This window comes from Sorex fumeus, unplaced genomic scaffold (assembly GCF_029834395.1).
Source record: "Sorex fumeus unplaced genomic scaffold, SorFum_2.1 ptg000063l, whole genome shotgun sequence".
NCBI lineage: Eukaryota > Metazoa > Chordata > Mammalia > Eulipotyphla > Soricidae > Sorex > Sorex fumeus.
This window is the reverse complement of record NW_026606120.1, coordinates 77,093,614-77,112,885: the sequence shown is the minus strand read 5'-3', so window position 1 is coordinate 77,112,885 and position 19,272 is coordinate 77,093,614. Positions and strand designations below refer to the sequence as shown.

Genomic DNA, 19,272 nt, shown 5'->3' with positions numbered 1-19,272 from the left:
TTTTTTGGGTCATACCTGTCGGTGCTCAGGGGTTACTCCTTGTCTGCCTGCACTCAGAAATGACTCCTGGCAGTGCTCGAGGGGCCATATGGGATGCCGGGAATGGAACTCAGGTTGGCAGCATGCAAGGCAAACACTCTACTTGCTGCACTATGGCTCTGGCCCGTGTGTGTGTGTGTGTGTGTGTGTGTGTGTGTGTGTGTCACGGTCACGGTCACGGTCACGGTCCTCCAGTTGTTCATTGATTTGCTCGAGCGGGCCCAATAACATTGTGAGACTTGTTACTGTGTTTGGCATATTGAATACGTCACGGGTAGCTTGCCAGGCTTTGCCATGCGGGCGAGGTACTCTCAGTAGCTTGCCGGGCTCTCTGAGAGGGATGGAGGAATCGAACTCGGGTCGGCCATGTTGTCTGCGTGTAAGGCAAATGCCCTACCCACTGTGCTATCGATCCAGCCCATGTGTGTGTGTGTATTTGCTTTTTTTTTAAATTGCTTTTTGGGTCACACCCAGTGATGTTCAGGGGTTACTCCTGGCTCTGCACTCAGGAATTACTCCTGGGAGTCCTCGGGGAAAAATATGGGTTGCTGGGAATTGAACCCGGTTCGGCCACGTGCAAGGCAAACACCCTATCCGCTGTACTATCGCTCCAGCCCTTATATTTTTTATGTTACGTTCTTGCTTATGTCTTCTGCATTTTTTCTTTTCCTTTTTTTTTGTTTGGGTTGCTTGTGTTTCTTATTAAGTTACAGGAATTCTTACTATAAACAGTCCTTTGTCAGACACTCATAAACTATACACATATATTATGAATATTTTCTGTGTTGTGGTTTGCCTACTCATTTTTTTTTCCTTTGGAGAGCCCGGCAAGCTACCGAGAGTATTCGATATGCCAGACACAGTAACAACAAAGTCTCCAATGGAGACGTTACTGGGCCCACTCGAGCAAATCGATGATCAACGGGAGGGCCTTTACTTTACTTTACTTACTTTTTTGGGAAAAGAGGCAGGGCTTACTGAGCTTTGCACTCAGGGATCACTTCTAGTGGAGTTTGGGGATCATACGTGGTGCTAGGGATTGACTCTGGGTCAGCTGTGTGCAAGGCAAGTACCCTACCCCCTGTATTATTTCTTCACCCTCCTCTTTTCTTGGATGCTTACTCCTGTTTAATAGTGTGTTCTGATGGAACAGAAGTTTTCAGACTTTTTTTTTTTTTGGTGGGTGTCACACCCAGCCGATGCTCAGTGGTTACTCCTGGCTCTGCATTCAGGAACCACTTCTGGCAGTGCTGGAGGACCATATGGGATGCCGGGGATCAAACCCAGGTTGACCACATGCAAGGCAAATGCCCTACCCACTATACTATTGCACCAGACCCAGTTTTCAGACTCTCTTGTTTTGTTTCGGCTGACTGTGCACAGAGATTACTTCTAAAGGTGTTCTGGGGACCAACTGCAGTGCCAGGGACCATCTGCAGTGCTGGGGATCAAACCTGGGTCAGCAAATGCTTTACCCCCTGCACTCTCTCTCCAGTGTGAGGCCCATTTATCTTTTGTTTTGTTTTTATTTCCTTGTTAAGAAATCTTTGCCTCTTGAAAGATTAAGACATTCTCCAGTTTCCTTCTGGGAGTTTGATCTGTCTAGCTGATGTTCCGGTCTCTGGTTCCTCTTTGGTGGCATTCTGCATGTGGTGTGAGGCAAGGATGGGGGTCCCCCTCTCTCCTACTCACGTTTAGTTAAGAGTTCCAGCAACCTTTATTGTTACCCTTGTCAAACATCATCTTTTGCAGGGGTCTCTTGCCCTCTGTCTCACATTCAGGCCTGCAGGTCAAACTAGGTCTCACACCGTCTTTCTTCAAGACTGGTAGGTTCCTGGGACCAGCGGAACCGCAGCCCCGGGGACCTATTAGAGAGGCAGCCCCCCCACCCCCGCGGCTCCAGCCCTCCCCAAGCCCCGCCTGACTCACAGGCGCGTTCCATTTTGAGAGGCACCGGTGCAGACCATTTTTGAGGAAGATGGGAAATGTCATCATGATATGCTGGGCCACCGACAGCCTCCTCCAGGCCTGTCAGCTCCGGGGGTGGGCTGTGTGTGTGTGTGTGGGGGGGTGGCGTATTTCCTCTCTTCTGCTTGGCTGCGTTGCAAGGCAGTCCAAGACTCACCCTGGGGTCCCCTTGCGATCTGCGCTGGGTGTTCTTCGGGATGGAAGGAGACAGGGACTCACCCACTGGTGCATCCCTCACCCCCTACTAGCCTGGGCCCCCTACTCACCCCTCCGCCTCCCCAGCCCTCTCCTCGCACCCTGAGCCTCAGTTTCCCTCAGTTACAGAGCCCAGGGGATTATGCCGCGTAGCGCGGCAGCTGGCGCGAAGCAGAGATATCCGAGGAGTCCGGGGGGAGCTGGGGCAGCACAATAAAGTCGGCTGGGGATGCGCTCTGCCTGGTCGGCGCGAGGCTTCTGTGGGCGGGTGCGCCCCTCCTTCCCCGAGTAGACCCACCCGCACGGCCCAGCCAGACCGAGTCGCGCGCCGCCTCCCCAGCCCGCTCCTCCCGCGGGGCAGCGCGCGCCGATCCATCTTTCCCTGCACGTTGCATTGTTATCCCCGGCATCCCGACGTCACACGGGTCCCTGGCCCCGACCTGGAGTGGGTGGGGGGGGGGGGCTGGGGAGGGTCCCCTGCAATCTAGAGTCTCTGCTCTGCACGTCTGGGAGCCCCCCAGCCCCGAGCACAGTGCCGGGCACTTGCAAGGACGCCCGGAGCCGCCGTTTGCAGAATGCAATGAGGCGCGGGGCGGGCGGCCGCCCCTGCACGCGCCGGGGTGGTACGCGCGGGCGGGGGGCGGCGGCGGCGGCGGGGGGACTCCGGCGGGCGCGCGGCGAGGAGGGGGTGCGGGAGCCGAGCGGGGCCGCCGCGGCGCCGCAGGGAGGGGCCGGGGGCGGAGCCGGCGCGGCCGAGCTCGGGCACCCGCGCGGCGGCCGCTCGCCTGGGCCCGGGGAGCCGCGGGCCCAGCGCGCGCAGGTAACGGACAAGGGAGCGGGGCGGGCGGGGTGAGGGCGGAGAGCTGCCGCTCCCCGGGGGAGCCCCCGCGAGCCCCCAGCTTGGGGAGGGGGCGTGCAGTTTCCGCCCCGCGCTCCCCTAGCCGGGCCCCCGCAAGCGCTCGGCTCCGTTCGGGCCCCTCGGCACCTCGTGAGCCGGGCCCCGAGCGCACCCCCCAGCCCCCCAGCTCCTTCCCAGCCGCGCTTCGGGGTGGTCCCACAGGTTCTTCCGGAGGCGAGCTGGAAGCCGGGCTTGGCCGCCCGGGGTGCAGGGGGCGGTGGGGGCACCTCGGGGAGGTGCGGGTGAGTCCGGCGGGGGCGCGGCGGGGGCCCGAGGGCGGGGCCGGTACTGGGGCTTCGAGGTGTCACTCCGGCTCCATGTTTGCGGAGGAATGAATCATTGCTTTCCTTGACGCCCCCCCCCCACGGACTTTTTGAGGTCCACGTGCAGAAAGCACGTTGGGGGAGACCCGGACATAGGGATACCCCCCCAGTAGAAACCCCATTCTCACTTCTCCACTGCTTCTCTGCGTACTATTCTCTTGGGGGGGGGGGCTTCTGGTTGCGGCTGGGGGATGGTGGGAAAGAGGGGCCCTGTAAGCCCCCAGATACTTTTTAGGGGGTGTGGCGTGCTAAAGCACCATGCAGGAGGTATAGGGAGGGTATGCTGCCTTCTGCCTTTGCTGGGGGGGGGCCCTCACCCCGGACCCTCCAAGACTGGTGAACTCTCATTGTGCAACTGAACTCTTTTCTTTCCTCAACAGTAGAATGGGAATATCAGCCCCCCTGCAGATTAGGATAGAAGAGTGTGGAGTAACCTTGCACGGGAGCTTGGCACTTAGGGGGTGGGACGGGGGCAGGGCATTCAGAAAATCTTAGTTTTCTTTCCATCTTTGGGAAACACTGAGCAAGTTAGCAGCATCCCGGCCCTGCACCCAACCTGGTCCCTCACCTCTGTGTCTCGCACTCCCTCCCAGCATCCAGAGGCAGAGTTGAGGGGCTGGCCAGCAGACATGCCGGTGCTGTCCGAGGATTCTGGTGAGTGCCCCCACCTTTTCCCCTCCCCCAGCTCCCGAACTGGCTGCAGAAAGAGCCAGCTGCATCCCAGGCTCCAGGCCTGTGGGAGTATGCATGTGTGTGTGTGTGTGTGTGTGTGTGTGTGTGTCCTGATGGAAGGGCTGATGTGACCTTTGGGGTTCCACCGGGGTAGAAACTGTTCCTTGCACAGGCTCTGTGTGTTGCTCTGACCTCAGGATTGCATGAAACTCTGGCGCTGCTGACCTCTCAGCTGAGCCCTGACTCCAACCACAAGGAAGAGATGGGCTTCCTGAGAGACGTGTTCAGTGAGAAAAGTCTCAGTTACTTGATGAAGGTATGAGAGCCCCCTTGACGTTCCCTGGGGCGCACGTCTCACGGGAGGCTTCTGGGCTGCCGGTGGCCGATGGTGGTCATCCTAGCCATTCCCTGCCCCAGCGACCCTCAGGAGCACCGCGTGCAGTCTTGTTCTCTGTGCTGCCCTGCCCGGGCTGCAGCTCTCAGGACCCTGGCATGTGGGCAGGCTGTGCAGTGTCCAGGGGGATCCCAGGTGCTGGCTTGGCTGACCTCAGCCCGACATGGTCTGTCTCCGCAGATTCACGAGAAGCTTCGCTATTATGAGCGGCAGAGCCCCACTCCGGTTCTGCACAGCGCTGCAGCCCTTGCTGAGGACGTAAGCCCCAGATTTTCCTTCCGGTGTCAGTCCCAGTCCCTGCCCCCGAGGCCACCCCCGGGGATGGGGGTTGGGGGCACAGGGAAGAGGTGCTTTTTGTCATTTTGTGTTGGTGCTGCACGGGTAGAGTCCTTGCCTGGGTAGAATGTGCCGGTCACTTGGCCTCCCCTGCTCCTAGGCCTTCTTCTCCCAGGCAGAAACTCATGAGGCGAGAAGCGGAGGCTCAGTGACAGCCACTGACTGTGTGTTCCTAAGCAAGTCTGTGTCCCCGGTTGTGCTGACACTGTTTGCACCCGCCCGCGGTTCCCACACCGGAGGGGCGGCTGATTCAGGGGCCAGATGAGCATGAGGCGTCTGTGCTTTGGGGAGAGGCCCCGTGTGATGTCTCGGGCAGGCAGCTGGCTCGACAGAGCCCTTTCATTTGTTATTGGGGGTGCCACGACTTCTAGCACTGCCCAGGGCCATCTCACGAACACAGCATCCCATGGTCTCGTTGGTGAATGCTTCCGAATTTCTCATACCCGAGTCGTTTGGGTGGCATGTTCAAAAAAGTTTTCCTGAATGGTCACCGTGAACCCCTGATTTGGGCTCCAGAAGCATTATGGTGAGACAGGGGACAGACCAGCTGGGTGCAGAACAACCTGGGTATACACCAGCCTGGGTGCAGACTACACCCCATGCAGAGCCTCTGGCCTCTGCCTCTTTGCAGTGTAGGTAGGTGCATGGCAGGTGGCCGGGCTCCCAGGCTCAACTCAGCTTCTGCGACCTCAACAAGTCACTGAACCTTTCTGAACCCCGTTTTCTCCTTTGTGAAGTAGCTGGTGGCGAGGCCCCAGACAGAAGGCCAGGTGAACCCAGAGGCAGGCAGGCCGGGTCCTGCAGAGGGGAGGGGGTGCCGCTGAGCCCGGGCTGGTGGCAGGCTGGATCCAGCATCTTTTCTCCTTCAGGTGATGGAGGAGCTGCAGGCCACCTCTGTGCGTGGGGATGAGCGGGAGCTGCTCCAGCTGCTGTCCACCCCCCACCTCAGGGTAGTCACGACGCCGTCCCTGCCCGCCCCCGCGGCTCCCATCACCCGGCATGGGGAGGGGGTGTGTTTCCCTGGCACTGTCTCCCAGCCCTCCCTGCAGCCTGGCCAGCTCCCAGCTCGGGGCCAGCCCTTCTCTGCCTTCCCCGCAGGCCATGCTCATGGTGCATGACACGGTGGCCCAGAAGAATTTCGACCCTGTTCTCCCGCCCCTGCCCGATAACATTGAGGAAGACTTCGAGGAAGAGTCTGTGAAGATCGTCCGCCTAGTGAAGAACAAGGAACCCCTGGTATGTGGCCCCCACTCCTCCCCCTCCCTGGAAACTGGGAAGGGATCCTCTTCAGGGAGTGATGGCAGCTGGGTCGAGGATGCTGCCTATGGGTGCAGGGCGCCCCCTTCTCTGGCTAGGTTCAGCCCCCAGCTCCTGGGGCCATTGCAGTGAGCAGCCTAGGCAACTGTACAGGGCGGCCCTGCTCATTATGCTCTGAGTCACCGGTTGGCAGAGCACAGCGCAAAGGTCACCCCAGCCTGCTGCCGTTTTTATACGCGTTCCCCTGAAGCATGGCTGTGCCTCTTCATTGGCTTAATCTGTCCCTTTCCCTGGTGAACACAGTGTTTTGGAAGTTACCATGGAAACTGTGTGGCCTGCAAGGCTTGGAATTTGGCTTGGCAGCCCCTTGCCGAAAAAGGTTACCAGCAGCTAGAACTGGGGGGATGGCTCAGGCTGTAGATGCTTTGAACGTGTGAGGCCCTGGGTTTGATTTCTGGAGCTGCATGGCACCCTGAGCACTGTGGGGTGAGCCCTAGTGACCCCCAGAACCCACTGCTGGGCTTGAAAACTGATGGATACGGCTCCGACCAAGAGGAAAGTTTGCTGGTTCTTGCAGTGAGTGCTGAGGAGGCTCAGGTGGACATTCTGTGCCTCCCTCGAAGGGCTGGAGAGGGCTGGCGGTTTGGTCCTGGCGCAAGGTTGGCTGTGAGCTGGTGGGAAGAGGAAGGCAGGAGCCAGGACACAGCCGCCCGTCTTTATTTCCAGCCTTCAGCTGCCCTCAGAGGAAGCAGTTCTCAAACAGACGAGGAGCTTGTCTCTGCCTCCGTTTCCTCCTCTGGCAGACAGGGTGCTCCTGGGGTCAGAACAATAGCCCAGCGGGGAAGGCACTTGCCTTGCACACAGCTGACCTGGGCTCGATCCCCAGCATCCCAGATGGTCCCCCTGAACACTGCCAGGAGTAATTCCTGAGTGCAGAACCAGGAGAAACCCCTGAGCATCACCGGAAGAGGCTCAAAAGCAAAATCAAAGAACCCTGTTCCCCCAATAAAGGGGTGCTCAGCTGTCTGTCATGCAGGCACCCCACTGGTGGGGTACAGGCAGTCACGGTGATGGGGATGAAGGCAGGAAGCCTTGCAGTCTGTGTGCAGAGATTTCCAGGATCCAGGAGTTAAAAGACTGAGATGTCCAGAGCCACAGACTGGGCAGTGCCAGACTCTGGAAGGGGTTAAAACCACACCTGAGGGGCCAGAGCGATAGTACAGCGGGGAGAGCATTTGCCTTGCACATGGCCGACCTGAGTTCGATCCATAAAGGTAAAGGTAAAGGCCCTCCCGTTGATCATCGATTTGCTCGAGCGGGCCCAGTAACGTCTCCATTGGAGACTTTGTTGTTACTGTGTCTGGCATATCGAATACTCTCGGTAGCTTGCCGGGCTCTCCGAGAGGGGCGGAGGAATCGAACTCGGGTCGGCCATGTTGGCCGCTTGTAAGGCGAACGCCCTACCCACTGTGCTATCGCTAGTTCGATCCATGGCATCCCATATTGAACACTGAACACTGCCAGGAGTGATTCCTGAGCATAGAGCCAGCAGTAACCCCTGAGCATTGCCGGATGTGAGCCCCCAAACCAACCAACCAAACAAAAACCCCCACTGCTGAGCAGCAGGGGAGAGAGTGCTCAGAAGGCAGGAGCACTTACTGTGCATGGGGAGACAGGGTTCAAGACTCGGCATAGCACGGTGCTCCTGAACACTGCAGGGAGTGATCCCTGAGCTCTGCTGAGTGGGTCCCCCTTGAAAATAGCACTGTAGCACTGTAGCAGTGTCCTCCCATTGTTCATCGATTTGCTTGAGCGGGCACCAGTAACGTCTCCACTGTGAGACTTGTTACTGTTTTTGGCATATCAAATACGCCACGGGGAGCTTGTCAGGCTTTGCTGTGCGGGTGGGATACTCTCGGTAGCTTGCCGGGCTTTCCAAGAGGGGCAGAGGAATCGAACCTGGGTTGGCCACATGCAAGGCAAACGCCCTACCCACTGTGCTATCGCTTCAGCTCCTTAAAAATAAATTAATAAATAAAACCCAGGGCCAGAGCAGTAGTACAGTGAGAAGGGTGCTTTCCTTGCGCATGGCTGACCTGGGTTTGATTCCTGGTATCCCATATGGTCCTCTGAGCCCCACCAGGAGTTGAGCATTGCCAGGTGTGCCCCCCAAAACAAACAAACAAAACCCCCAAAACAAAACAAACAAAAAAATAAACTAAAACCCAAACCCATATCTGGGCAAAGTGTCTACAGAGTGAGACCAACATTTTCCCCGCCCCCAGTCTTTTGGTCACCATTAAAGACAGACAGGACTGAGCAAAGGAGACACAGTGTCATTGAGAGGAGCCGGGAGGCAGGGCAGGGCCCGTGCCCAGGGCCCCCTGGTGAGGAAAGAGGAAGGAAGACTGAGGGGGTGGCATTTGGCGGGTACAGTGGCAGGGGTGAGGTGCCGGGGGGCAGGCAGCTGCTGCTTTCAGAATTCAGTTCCTCCAGTTTGCTTGGAAGGAGGGAGCGAGACAGGCGGCTGCCCGAGGGGGTGCCGGCTCTTGGCGATGGGAGGGACAAGCTCATATTTTTAGGATCTGGGAAGGAGGTGACATTGAGAATCCAGGAGAGGGCGGGAGCAGGAGCAGGAGCAGGAGCTGGCTGAGGGAGAGGAGCCCCTTCTCTGCACCGTGGGCCAGGATAGGGGACAGAGCTCCCACCAAGCGGGAAGGTCTGAGAGCGAGACCAGTGAGACAGAGGGGATTGTGCATACAAACAGGGGATTGAACCGGGTGCCAGTGTGTGTGCGATGGCCATTAGCAGTGAATGGGTAATGTTTACTGAGCACTTACTGTGTACAAAGCACCGTGGATGCTTCATATGGTATAACCCAACCTGGCCTGGAATTTCCCAGCTCTAGAGGAGACATGGGAAGATCAAAGGCTTCCTGGCTCCGTCAGCTTGGCCCAGAGGATTCAAACCCAGGCCTGGCCATCCTCAGCGGTGGGCTCTCAGCCTGCCGCAGCCCCCTTGCGGGGTCCCGGGAATCCAGGGTTCATCACTGCCTTTCTCATCTGTGATGTCATTTCCCCTGTGCTTCCCGGGCTAAGTTCTGGTCTCGAAACTCTGGCGGGGATTGGGGGCAGCCTTGGTTCCCTTGGCAACCATGCTAGGCCTGATCACCTGGTGGCTGGTTCCAGGCGGGCTGAGATATGCCGGGAGACTCTCCTTCGGTGCCTTTGCAAGTGGCAGGGCTTGATGGAGAGAGCTGTCCACTTTGTCTCCCCCAGAGCGCCCGGCTTCTGAGGAGGGTGACCTTGAGGCAGCTCCTCTCTCCGCTGCAGGCCCTCATCTGAAGTGAGAGAGAGATGGTCTCTCGGCACACATTGTGTTTTGTAAACTGTGAAGTGCCTGCAGATGCCCAGTATTTTTTTTTTTCTGCTTGTTTATCTTTTTGTGTGATGTGACCTCAGCCTTTGGAAAGGTCCCATTGATCTCTCTGGGGTGGCGGAGGGGAAGGCGGGGAAGGAGGATCTGATGGGGCTCAAGAATTTGCTCTTGGACTAAAGTGATAGCACAGTGGGTAGGGTGTCTGCCTTACATGCGGCCAACCCGGGTTCAACTCCCAGCATCCCATATGGTCCCTGAGCACCGCCAGGAGTAATTCCTGAGTGCAGAGCCAGAAGTAACCCCTGAGCATCAAAAAAAAAAAAAAACCCAAAAAAACCAAAAAACAAAAAAACAAAAAAACTTGCTCTTGTCGCTTCTATAGGGTGCCACCATCCGGCGGGACGAGCAGTCGGGGGCCGTGGTGGTGGCTAGGATCATGCGAGGAGGCGCTGCGGATCGGAGTGGTGAGTGCTTGCTGGCTAGCCAAATGGAGGTGGGGCCATCGAGTCCCTGTCTCCCTGCCTGCTCCCCATCAGGTCACCTGTTCAGGATGTGTTTTGCTCTCTGAGCAGGGCTGGGGTTTTCTTCTCCTTTCCAAGTGTGGTAGAAATCTTCTTGTCAGGGCCAGAGCGATAGTACAGCGGGTAAGGGGTTTACCTTGCATGCAGCTGACCTGGGTTCGATCCCCAGCATCACATATAGCCCCCCACCCCTCGACCACCGTCAGCAGTAACCCCGGAGTGTAGAGCCAGGAGTAACCCATGAGCATGCCTGGTGGGGCCCAAAAGCAAAACAGCAAATGGACAAGAAACAAACAAAAAGAAATCTTCCTCTCTTGAAAATACCCGAGGCGGGGGCTCTTCAGGTACCCCGCTAGGCTCCGGTGTCAGTGTGGCCGATGTGGGGTAAGCTTACCACATACCACACTGTTCTGTCCCAAACAGAACAAAACCCACCAGCGTTTGAACTCTTCTTCTTCCCCTTCTTTCTTCTTCCTTCTTCCGTCTCCTTTCTCCCTTCTCCCTTCTTTTTCTTTCTTCTTTCTTCCCACCCAGCAATGCTCAGGACTTAATCCTGGCTCTGCGCTCAGGAATTACTCCTGATGGTGCTCAGAGGACCATATGGCATGCCAGGGATCAAACCCGGGTCTGCCACATGCAAGAGGAACGCCATCCCTGCTGTGTTCCGGCCTCTGGTTCCATTATCTCTGAGCTGTGCTGTCTTGGGTCAGCTGCACAACTTGGATTCCTGGCTGGCTGCCAGCCCATCCCCTGAGGCTCCCATGGGTGGCTGTGCGCTGCCCTGGCACCCACCCCAGGAAGGGCTCAGGAGGGGCTCCCCTCCCTGTAAAGCGGGTCTGTATGCAGCTGGGGGTCTTAATGCTCGCGCTCATGCTGACCTGCAGCCCTGCTGTCCTAGGCTTGGTCCACGTGGGTGATGAGCTGCGGGAAGTGAATGGGATCGCCGTCCTGCACAAGAGGCCTGACGAGATCAGCCAGATTCTGGTCCGTGTGCCCGCACTGCTGGCTTCTTCCTAACCAGAGGGGCCCAGCCTGGAGTGGGGTGGGTGGGGGTTACAATTTCCAATGCTGCTCCCTGTTTGCATGAGGAGGTGGCGGCCGTGAGCACTGCAGCCTTGGTGGGGGAGGCACGGGTTGGAGCAGAGTAGGGAACACCCACGCCGCCGGCTTCTGTCTGGCCCTGTGGTCAAAAGAGCTGTCTCCTGAACCCCCCGCCCCCTCACCTGGAAAGGGCTTTGGTGCCTCACTGCTCTTGGGGGACACCGGGAGATGGTGCAGCCCCACCTCCTCTGTCCATCCTTAGAGTTTAAGTCCAAGCAGAAGTCATGGGGAGAAGCCCCAACATCCTTAGAGTCCCTTTATCCTTGGGCATCCTTCCCGATGCAGTCATTATCTCCTGCTGGTCTGGAGGACAGGGACGGGTGAGATGTGAGATCAGGAACCCCCTTAGATGGACTTTCTAAGATCCTTCCTGTAAGGAGACCCAGGCTGCAGGTGGAGTCCGGCCCACATACCCTTTCCTGGGTCTGGGCATCTCTGAACCCCAGAGCCACACTGGGCCTGGGAGGTCAGGGGTGAACTGAGCTGGGGGCTGATGGGCTCTGTAACCAGGGCCTTTCGCTGAGGATGCAGCATAGCCGGGGCCAGGGAATAGAGCCTGTGAACAGAGACTGGAACAACCCCCATGAGGCCGGAAGGAGGAAGAGGGCACTAGCAGGGTGGTCCCGTGTCCTGGGAGAGGGAAGGGCCTTGTGTCCCCCTGGCCAGGCAGGCTCTTGGCTTCTATGGGTGCCCCAGTAATGGATGGGCTTATGGTATGGGGAGGCAGCAGGTGCGGGTGGGAGATTCAGGTATGGGCGCTGCTCTCCAGACCGAGGGGCCTGGAGGTGATGGCCACATCTCTCTTCAGGCACAGTCCCAGGGATCTATCACCCTGAAAATCATCCCGGCCACCCAGGAGGAGGACCGTTTAAAGGAGAGCAAGGTAGGGCTGGGTTGGTGGGGGTGGGGCGGGGCGCCGGCCTCCAGGCCGTCCTGCGGAAAAGGGTCGGAGGCGTTTGGGTTCGGAGTGATTCCTTCATTTGTGCAGCTTCCTTGAAGGTGCGTTTGCTGGCCCTTCTGAACAAGACTCAGTCAGAAGTTATCTTGATGAAGGTGGAAATCACGGCTGGAGGGGGGAGGGGAAGGTGCCCGGTGCTGACTCCGGGGTCAAGGAAGTCCCTGCCATGTGTGGAATTCTTCCTCGAGCCTGTGGTTTTTTTTGGGGGGGTGGGGCACCTCCCAGTGACATGTTCTCTTTCAGATTCTGGGGTCATGGAATGTTCATGACTTTGAGGGTTCCACAGGGCAACTGGGGAATGAGGCTTTCATTGCGCCCTGAAAACAGCTTCAGGAAGGTTCTGTAAGGCATTCTGGGCGGAGTTACTTAAAGGGAGAGCCAAGTATGGGGCGGATGATGTGGATGGAGCCATGACATCTGCCACTGTCACTGGTGACCCAGAGGCCGTCATGGCGAGGAGCCCAGGATGTGGCTTCATTGATGTTTGTGTTTGTGCTGAAGCCCCGAGGTCACTTAGCTGACATGACCTTCATCTTCAGTAGGTGGCAGGTCAGACACTGGGGGTCCACTTTCTGCTCGCCCTCCCTGCAGTGTGTGGGTGTAGGGGCATGTGTCAGGACAGCTGACGTATTGGCATCGGGAGACAAGTTGACATGGGGCCCAGCTGTTCATTTCCAGATTCTTTCTTCCTTAAATGTTTTTCCTCCTTCCCTTCCTTCTGCCACAGCTGCAATGGCCCTGGCTTGCACACTGGGTTGCAGGGCTTTCACTTTCAGTGGCGGCCTTCACACAGATTTTGTTAGTTGCTGGACAGGGAGCACAGGAGTAAGGCATTTGCCTGGCACGCACCCGACCCTGGCTCCATCCCTGGAACTGCATAGGGCCCTGCCAGGGATCACCTCTGAACAGAGTTGGGTAGCTGTTGGCCAATCTTCTCCCTCACCCCCAAATATGTACACACACTTGGTTGTGGTACTCGGGGTCCCAAATGGCTCCATCACCAGGAGCCTGGGGTGGAGACTCATATCTATAAGGCACATGCTCCCCATAGAGCTTCCCCAGCCCCATTTTTGGGGATTTTATTTATTTATTTTAATGAATCACTGTGAGCTACAGTCACAAAACTTTCATGTTTGAGTTTCACTCATACAATGATTGAACGCCCACCCCTCTACCAGTGCGCATTTCCCACCACCAGTATCCCCAGTATATCTACCCCTTCCCCATCCCACCCCTCCCCCTGCCTCTATGGCAGATAACGTTTAAAATTTCCCATCTTACTCTCTCTCTGGGCTGGAGCCATAGCGCAGTGGGTAGGGCGTTTGCCTTGTACGTGACCAACTCAGGTTCGATTCCTCTGCCCCTCTTGGAGCGCCCGGCAAGCTACGGAGAGTGTCCCGCCCGCATGGAAAATCCTGGCAAGCTCCCTGTGACGTATTTAATATGCCAAAAACAGTAACAACAAGTCTCACAATTTGTTGTGAGACATTACTGGTGCCCGCTTGAGCAAATCGATAAACAACAGAAGGACAGTGCTGCAGTCCAGTGCTACTCTCTCTCTACTTATGACCAGTCCCATTTTTGGATCCTTGAGAAATTGTGTGGTTCCAGTAGCCACAAATGCTGAAAAATCTTAAGAGAGAATAGGAGAGAGAGAGAGAGAGAGAGAGAGATTTGGGGACATTCCCGGTTATGCTTAGGGGTTACTCTTGCCTCTGCGCTCAGGGATCACTCCTGGTGGGGCTCGGGACCCTATGGGATGCTGGGGATGGTCGGCCGCGTGCAAGGAAGTGGCATCCCCGCCGTGCTCTGCAGCCTCACGAGAGTGGAGAGTACCATCGGGTGTACTCATCAGCTTTCTAGTCTCGAGCCTTCCTCGCTGTGTTTCTGTTCCTCCTCCTGGGGACCGGGAGCCTCCTTTGGCCTCACTGAACCTCTCTGCAGGTGTTCATGCGTGCCCTCTTCCACTACAATCCACGCGAGGACCGGGCCATCCCCTGCCAGGAGGCGGGACTGCCCTTCCAGTGCAGGCAGGTCCTGGAGGTGGTCAGCCAGGATGACCCCACGTGGTGGCAGGCCAAGCGAGTGGGGGACACCAATCTTCGAGCAGGCCTTATCCCCTCCAAGCAGTTCCAGGAAAGGTGGGTCTGGGGGTGAGGGATGTTCCGGGCAGGCTGGAGCAGTGTCTGTGGCAATGTCAGGGACTTCCATCCCTGTCCCTGCAGTAGAGACATGCCCAGCCTTGTCGCTGGATGTCTGGACCCCGGGAGCTGGGGTTGACTCCTGTCCCGTCAGCTCCTTGCGTGACTGTTTGCAGCTCAAATGAATTCTGGAAACCTGGCTATTTGATTCGAGGACATTTTGTCACACATCGAGAATGTGGAGAAATAAAATACAGAAACACAGAAGGAGAGAACAAGAATAAGAAAATTGTCCTGGGGCTGGAGCGATAGCATAGCGGGTAGGGCGTTTGCCTTGCATGTGGCTGACCTGGGTTCGATCCCCGGCTTATCCCATATGGACCCCCAAGCACCGCCAGGAGTGCTTCCTGAATGCAGAGCCAGGAGTAACCCCTGAGCATTGCTGGGTATGACCCAAAAAGAAAAAAAAAATTGCCCAGATTTGCTACTGTTCAGAGGGCAAACCTCTCACTTCCTGTGCTTTTAGTAGTTGTTTGTTTGTTTTTGTTTGGGGGCCATGCCTGGTGGTGCACGGGGCTTACTCCTGCCTCTGCATGCTGGGATCAGGGGTGCCAGCAGAGGGGCCTTGCCGCCGTGCTCTTGCTCCAGCCCCCTCCTCTGCTTTTTCCTGGGCTCGGTGCAGACAGAAACGCAGGCCTGGCTTTCTGGGTTTCAAACTCACTATTTCAACAGTGATGCTTCCCATGTGATTATTTCTTCCTCACTGTGTGCTGCTCCTGACTCTAGAATATTCCTTCAGGACCCAGACCTCCCCTTCCCAGGCAGCTGGTGTTTCTGAGCTGTCGGAGTGATGTCATCCCTCCCGGGGCAGCCCTGGCTGTCACCTGCCCTGGCCCTGGCTCTTGCTTAGATCTCCCCAGTGTCCCAGGGATGGCCCTCACTCATGCCTCCCCTGAGGGAGCACCAGCCCTTGCCCACTGGTGAGATCCAGGTGTCCTTGACTTTCCAAAAGGTTCTCTCTGATGCGTTTTCTGGCCTCTCCCCCTTGTGTCCCTGCAGGCGACTAAGCTACCGGAGAGCCAACGGCACACTGCCGAGCCCCCAGAGTCTCAAGAAGCCCCCGTGTGAGTAGAGGGTCAGGGATACCATGTTGTGGGGGCCTGGGGTGGGTGGGTGCCCGAAATAACCAGGTACTGGGACTGGAAGGGGTCCCTGAATCCTCCCCAGAACTTCAGGTCTCCTGAGATGCGGGGGGGGGGGGGGCCGCGCCGGGGGGTGGGGGATGGGGCTCAGTTTCTGGGGAGCTATTTTCTGAAGAGGAGCTGTTATGTTTGGGGGTTGTGGAAGGCACGTGGTAGGGGGTGCGGGGGGAGTTAGGTCTTCTCCCTGAATAGTGTGCCAGTCTCTGTGTCTGAGTGTGAGTGAGCCTGGGCGAGGGCCCATAGCACTCACCAGACCCCCAGGGGTCACTGCAGCCCGGCATGTGAGGACCCTGAGTTGTGGAGAGTCTGGGTGCGTGTTGGCAGCAAATCAGGGTACAGCCTCTGGGACTGGGAGTAGCTCCAAGCACATGTGCAAAGTTGGATCCCTGGCATTGCATGCAGTCCTGGGGGCCCCCGGGTACCCCTGAGTGTGGCCCCTAGCACCTCTGCACTTGGACAACACAGCCTGGTTGGGCCCCAGCACTGGGTGTGTAGAGCAGATTGTTACCACACCCCGCCCCTGTGTCCCCCTCTCAGCACCCGGCCCCCCCTGAGCCCTGCTCCGGAGGCCTGAAATAAAAGCAAGGGCTCCTAGTGGCTTTGATCTGGGATTCCGTTTTAACTGACTTTCATCTAGCGCACCTGCTCCCAGGGGCACTTGGCCCTGTGGGGAACCCCTGCCTCTACCCCCACCTTTTTGTCTTTTGATCCTCACCACAGCTTGGAGGACTGGAATTGGGGGCCTCCTTCTCCAGGAGAGAAAATAGGAGCAAGGGAGGGGGCTGGCATTCAGGGGAGACGTCCCCAGCGGTGACCTCTCTGGCCCTGGGTGACCAGCGCCCCACCCCCATCCCCTGCAGCTCCATGCCACTCCATCCCTTGCGCTCGCTCTCAGAGAGGGCAGGGCCTGGTGCTTCTGCGGGTGGCCCAGTGCCAGCTGCCCCCCGTACCCCGTGCTTAACCAGCCTGGCTGGGAAGCCATGAGCTGATGGCTCAGGGCCGCTAATGAGACCCACGCGGGAGGCTGCAGAGAGCGGTGGTGGGGGGGTTTCCTCCGTGCTCCGGCTCCCAGGTGTGCCAGAGGAGAGAAAGGAGGAGGGTTCCTTGGCGACGGAGGCCCACCATTTGCAGGGCCTCCCCGTCCCCTCCGCTAACCCTGTCCCATCTGTCTTTTGTGCAAACCGCAGACGATCAGCCTTGTGACAAAGGTAGGCCTGGTATTTGTCCCCGGGTGCATGGCCACAACCCCTCTCCTGTAGACTGGCGGGGGCTGGGGCTGGCCCCTCTGGCTCTTGGTACACAGCTCCCAGCTCTGCCAGCCCCACTGACCCGTGTCCTGAGATTGCAGAGCTCACTGGCTGGGTCCCAGTGGGGACAAGGGAGGGCTGGTTGTGGAGTGATTCCTCCTTCCCGACTCACCTGGCCCTGACGAGGAGGGCAGGACGACCTGGTGGGCCAGAATCCTTAGGGCTTAAGCACGGAGAGCGTAAGAAAAGCAAAAAACAAAATAGTTTTCAAAACAGAAGGACTTGGGCTGAGCCATAGCCCAGTGGGTAGGGGGCTTGCCTTGCATGTAGCCGGCCTAGGTTCGATCCCCGACCTTCCATTTGGTTCCCTGAGCCCTTCCAGGAGAGATCTCTGAGCACTGAGCTGAGTCAGCCCTGAGCACTGCCGGGTATGGCCCCCAAACAAAACAAACAACAAAAATAGAACCCAGAAGGACTTAAGGTTTTGGGGTGAACATAATCTGTGATTTCTTCTGAGCCCTCGTATGACGCCACCTCAGAGGAATGTGCTGGGCTCCTTGGAGGGGTCCAGCAGGACTCACTGCGATCCCCTCTGTTTCTCAGAGAACTGTGACTGTGAGGGTTACTTCAGAGGCCACTACGTGGGTAAGTGTTGGCACGGATTCTCCCCACAGCATCCCCTTCTCCCACTGGCTCCTGGGCTGGGGAGAGGCAGAGACCATATGAGCAGCTGGGCCTGCCGGGCCCCCACTGTGCTCACTGGGGGCCAGCGTAGGGCAGAATTGTGGCAGGAAGTTGGTGCGGACCATTACCCAGGGCCCATCTTACCTCTGTCACCAGCTTAGAGACGATTTAGTCAATGTCCATGCCAGCACTGGGCGGTAATAAGAGGCGAGTTCCACCTTCCCACCTTTGAAGTATGGTCTTTGATTTTGGTTAATCTTTTCAAGAAGGCTTTTATTTATTTATTTAGCTTTGTAATAATTATAATGATAAAGGCCCTCTATGAGGACTGAGGCCCCTGTGCTAGGACCTTCCAGGGCCATTCAGGCCCACTCAGGGCCTTGCACCTACTAGGCGTGTCCCCCAGCATCACTTGAGCTGTCCCCCAGCCCTCCCGAGCCCACACAGTTAACTTTTAATTTGGATGCAATTTCAGACTTGCTTCCAAAAGTATGGGAACTGTACCAGGAACACACCCAGATACTCTGCACCCGGATTTGCCAGTGAATAACACTTGGCCGTATTTATCACCATCTTTTCTTCCATAGGCTCATTCTGCCCCCAGTCATGTGAATTAATTAACTGCAGACATCATGTCCCTTCATCCCTAAACACCCCCACCTGTATTCTCTGAGGACAAAGATACTCTCTTAGAGAACTCAGGGCAGTTCTCACGTTGCTTTGCGGTAGTTCATCTGGACTGTTCTCTGTCCCACCATGGGTCGTTCAAGTTAAAATGCTGCCTTTTGTCCTGGTACTGGCCTCTGGACCATCTCCTCTGGCCCAGGGGCCAGTCTAGGCCATGCACTGCCATGGTCGATTTGTATCCCATCCCCTGGATGTGGGAATTGACATCCTAGGGTGCCATCCTGCGCCAGGTGAGATCCCTGTGCAGGGGAAGGTGACCTTGAACCCTGGTCGCTAGATGCTGGGTTTTCTGGTTTGCAGCAGCTGAGAGCTGGGAGCCCGTCAGCGCCTCCCTGATCAGGCTTGGTTGGGAGGGCCAGTGTCACCTCCATGAGTGGCCAGACGGGGAGGGGACGGAAACTGTGCTGGGGTCCCTGGGCCATAAGCCACAGCATCCCTCTGCCCAATGCTTCTCATCCCAGCTGGTCTTCGGAGGAGCTTCCGGCTGGGCCGCAGGGAGAGACGGGGCAGCCTGCAGGAAGGGAAGACACCCCCAGCCGCGGAGTCTCCTGAGCTGCTGACCTACGAGGAGGTGACCAGGTACCAGCAGCAGCCGGGCGAGCGGCCCCGCCTGGTGGTTCTCATCGGTAGGTCGCTCGGCCTGCGTGGCCAGGGAGGTGCTGGTTTCCTCCCTGGAGGGGCAGCGGGGGTAGGCAGTGGGGACTTGCAGGCGGGGCCAGCCCTTCCTTTGTTTCCCAGGATCCCTGGGAGCCCGGCTGCAGGAGCTGAAGCAGAAGGTGGTGGCTGAGAATCCGCAGCACTTGGGTGTGGCTGTTCCACGTAAGAGGACCCGGGTTCCCACACACACTTAGGTCTTTCCTGGGGCCATGACTCCCCTTCTCCATCACAGTCAGAAAAGTGCCATGGGACCTAGTGATGGTGGGAAGAGACTGGACCCAGCGAGGCAGACTGGAGGACTGACCGGTCTTCAGTGTAGGTAGCTCGGTAACTCAGAGTGGAGTCTAGGTAGCACGTGAGGCACAGCTCCGGCCAGATGCCAAGGGCCGCCCATCAGTGGGGCCGCACCAGCATCTCCTTCACAGCGACTGGCTCCTGGGACCACTGCCTGGTGGGGTGAGAGCAGGTCAGGGAAACCACCAGCCACACAGGAAGGCTTGGGAATTCCCTGCTGCTCCACGCAGCCTGCAGGCTGGTTGGGCGTGGTCCTGAGTCAGGAGGCAGTGGAGAGGCAGGGATCCCCAGGGAGGGAGATCTGATGCTGACTGGGGGGC

At 57.7% G+C, this 19,272-nt stretch overlaps 1 protein-coding gene across 4 annotated transcripts in view; it reads left to right on the top strand.

The window, feature by feature from the left end:
- Positions 1-2,713: 2,713 nt before the first annotated feature.
- Positions 2,714-19,272, top strand: part of MPP3 (MAGUK p55 scaffold protein 3) — a 28,582-nt gene continuing 12,023 nt past the window's right edge. The window contains exons 1-15 of one of the 4 annotated variants that reach the window (XM_056126834.1): positions 2,714-2,825; positions 4,017-4,077; positions 4,293-4,411; positions 4,670-4,747; positions 5,695-5,775; positions 5,924-6,061; positions 9,843-9,924; positions 10,880-10,965; positions 11,891-11,965; positions 13,985-14,181; positions 15,241-15,305; positions 16,571-16,591; positions 17,234-17,275; positions 18,463-18,627; positions 18,740-18,820. In XM_056126834.1, coding sequence (XP_055982809.1) covers positions 4,053-4,077; positions 4,293-4,411; positions 4,670-4,747; positions 5,695-5,775; positions 5,924-6,061; positions 9,843-9,924; positions 10,880-10,965; positions 11,891-11,965; positions 13,985-14,181; positions 15,241-15,305; positions 16,571-16,591; positions 17,234-17,275; positions 18,463-18,627; positions 18,740-18,820 — 1,255 coding nt within the window. In that variant the 5' untranslated portion in view covers positions 2,714-2,825; positions 4,017-4,052. Of the gene's footprint in view, positions 2,826-2,930; positions 3,023-3,260; positions 3,343-4,016; positions 4,078-4,292; positions 4,412-4,669; positions 4,748-5,694; positions 5,776-5,923; positions 6,062-9,842; positions 9,925-10,879; positions 10,966-11,890; positions 11,966-13,984; positions 14,182-15,240; positions 15,306-16,570; positions 16,592-17,233; positions 17,276-18,462; positions 18,628-18,739; positions 18,821-19,272 lie in introns of those variants that run through there. The other 3 variants (XM_056126832.1, XM_056126833.1, XM_056126835.1) reach the window with 3 other exon arrangements.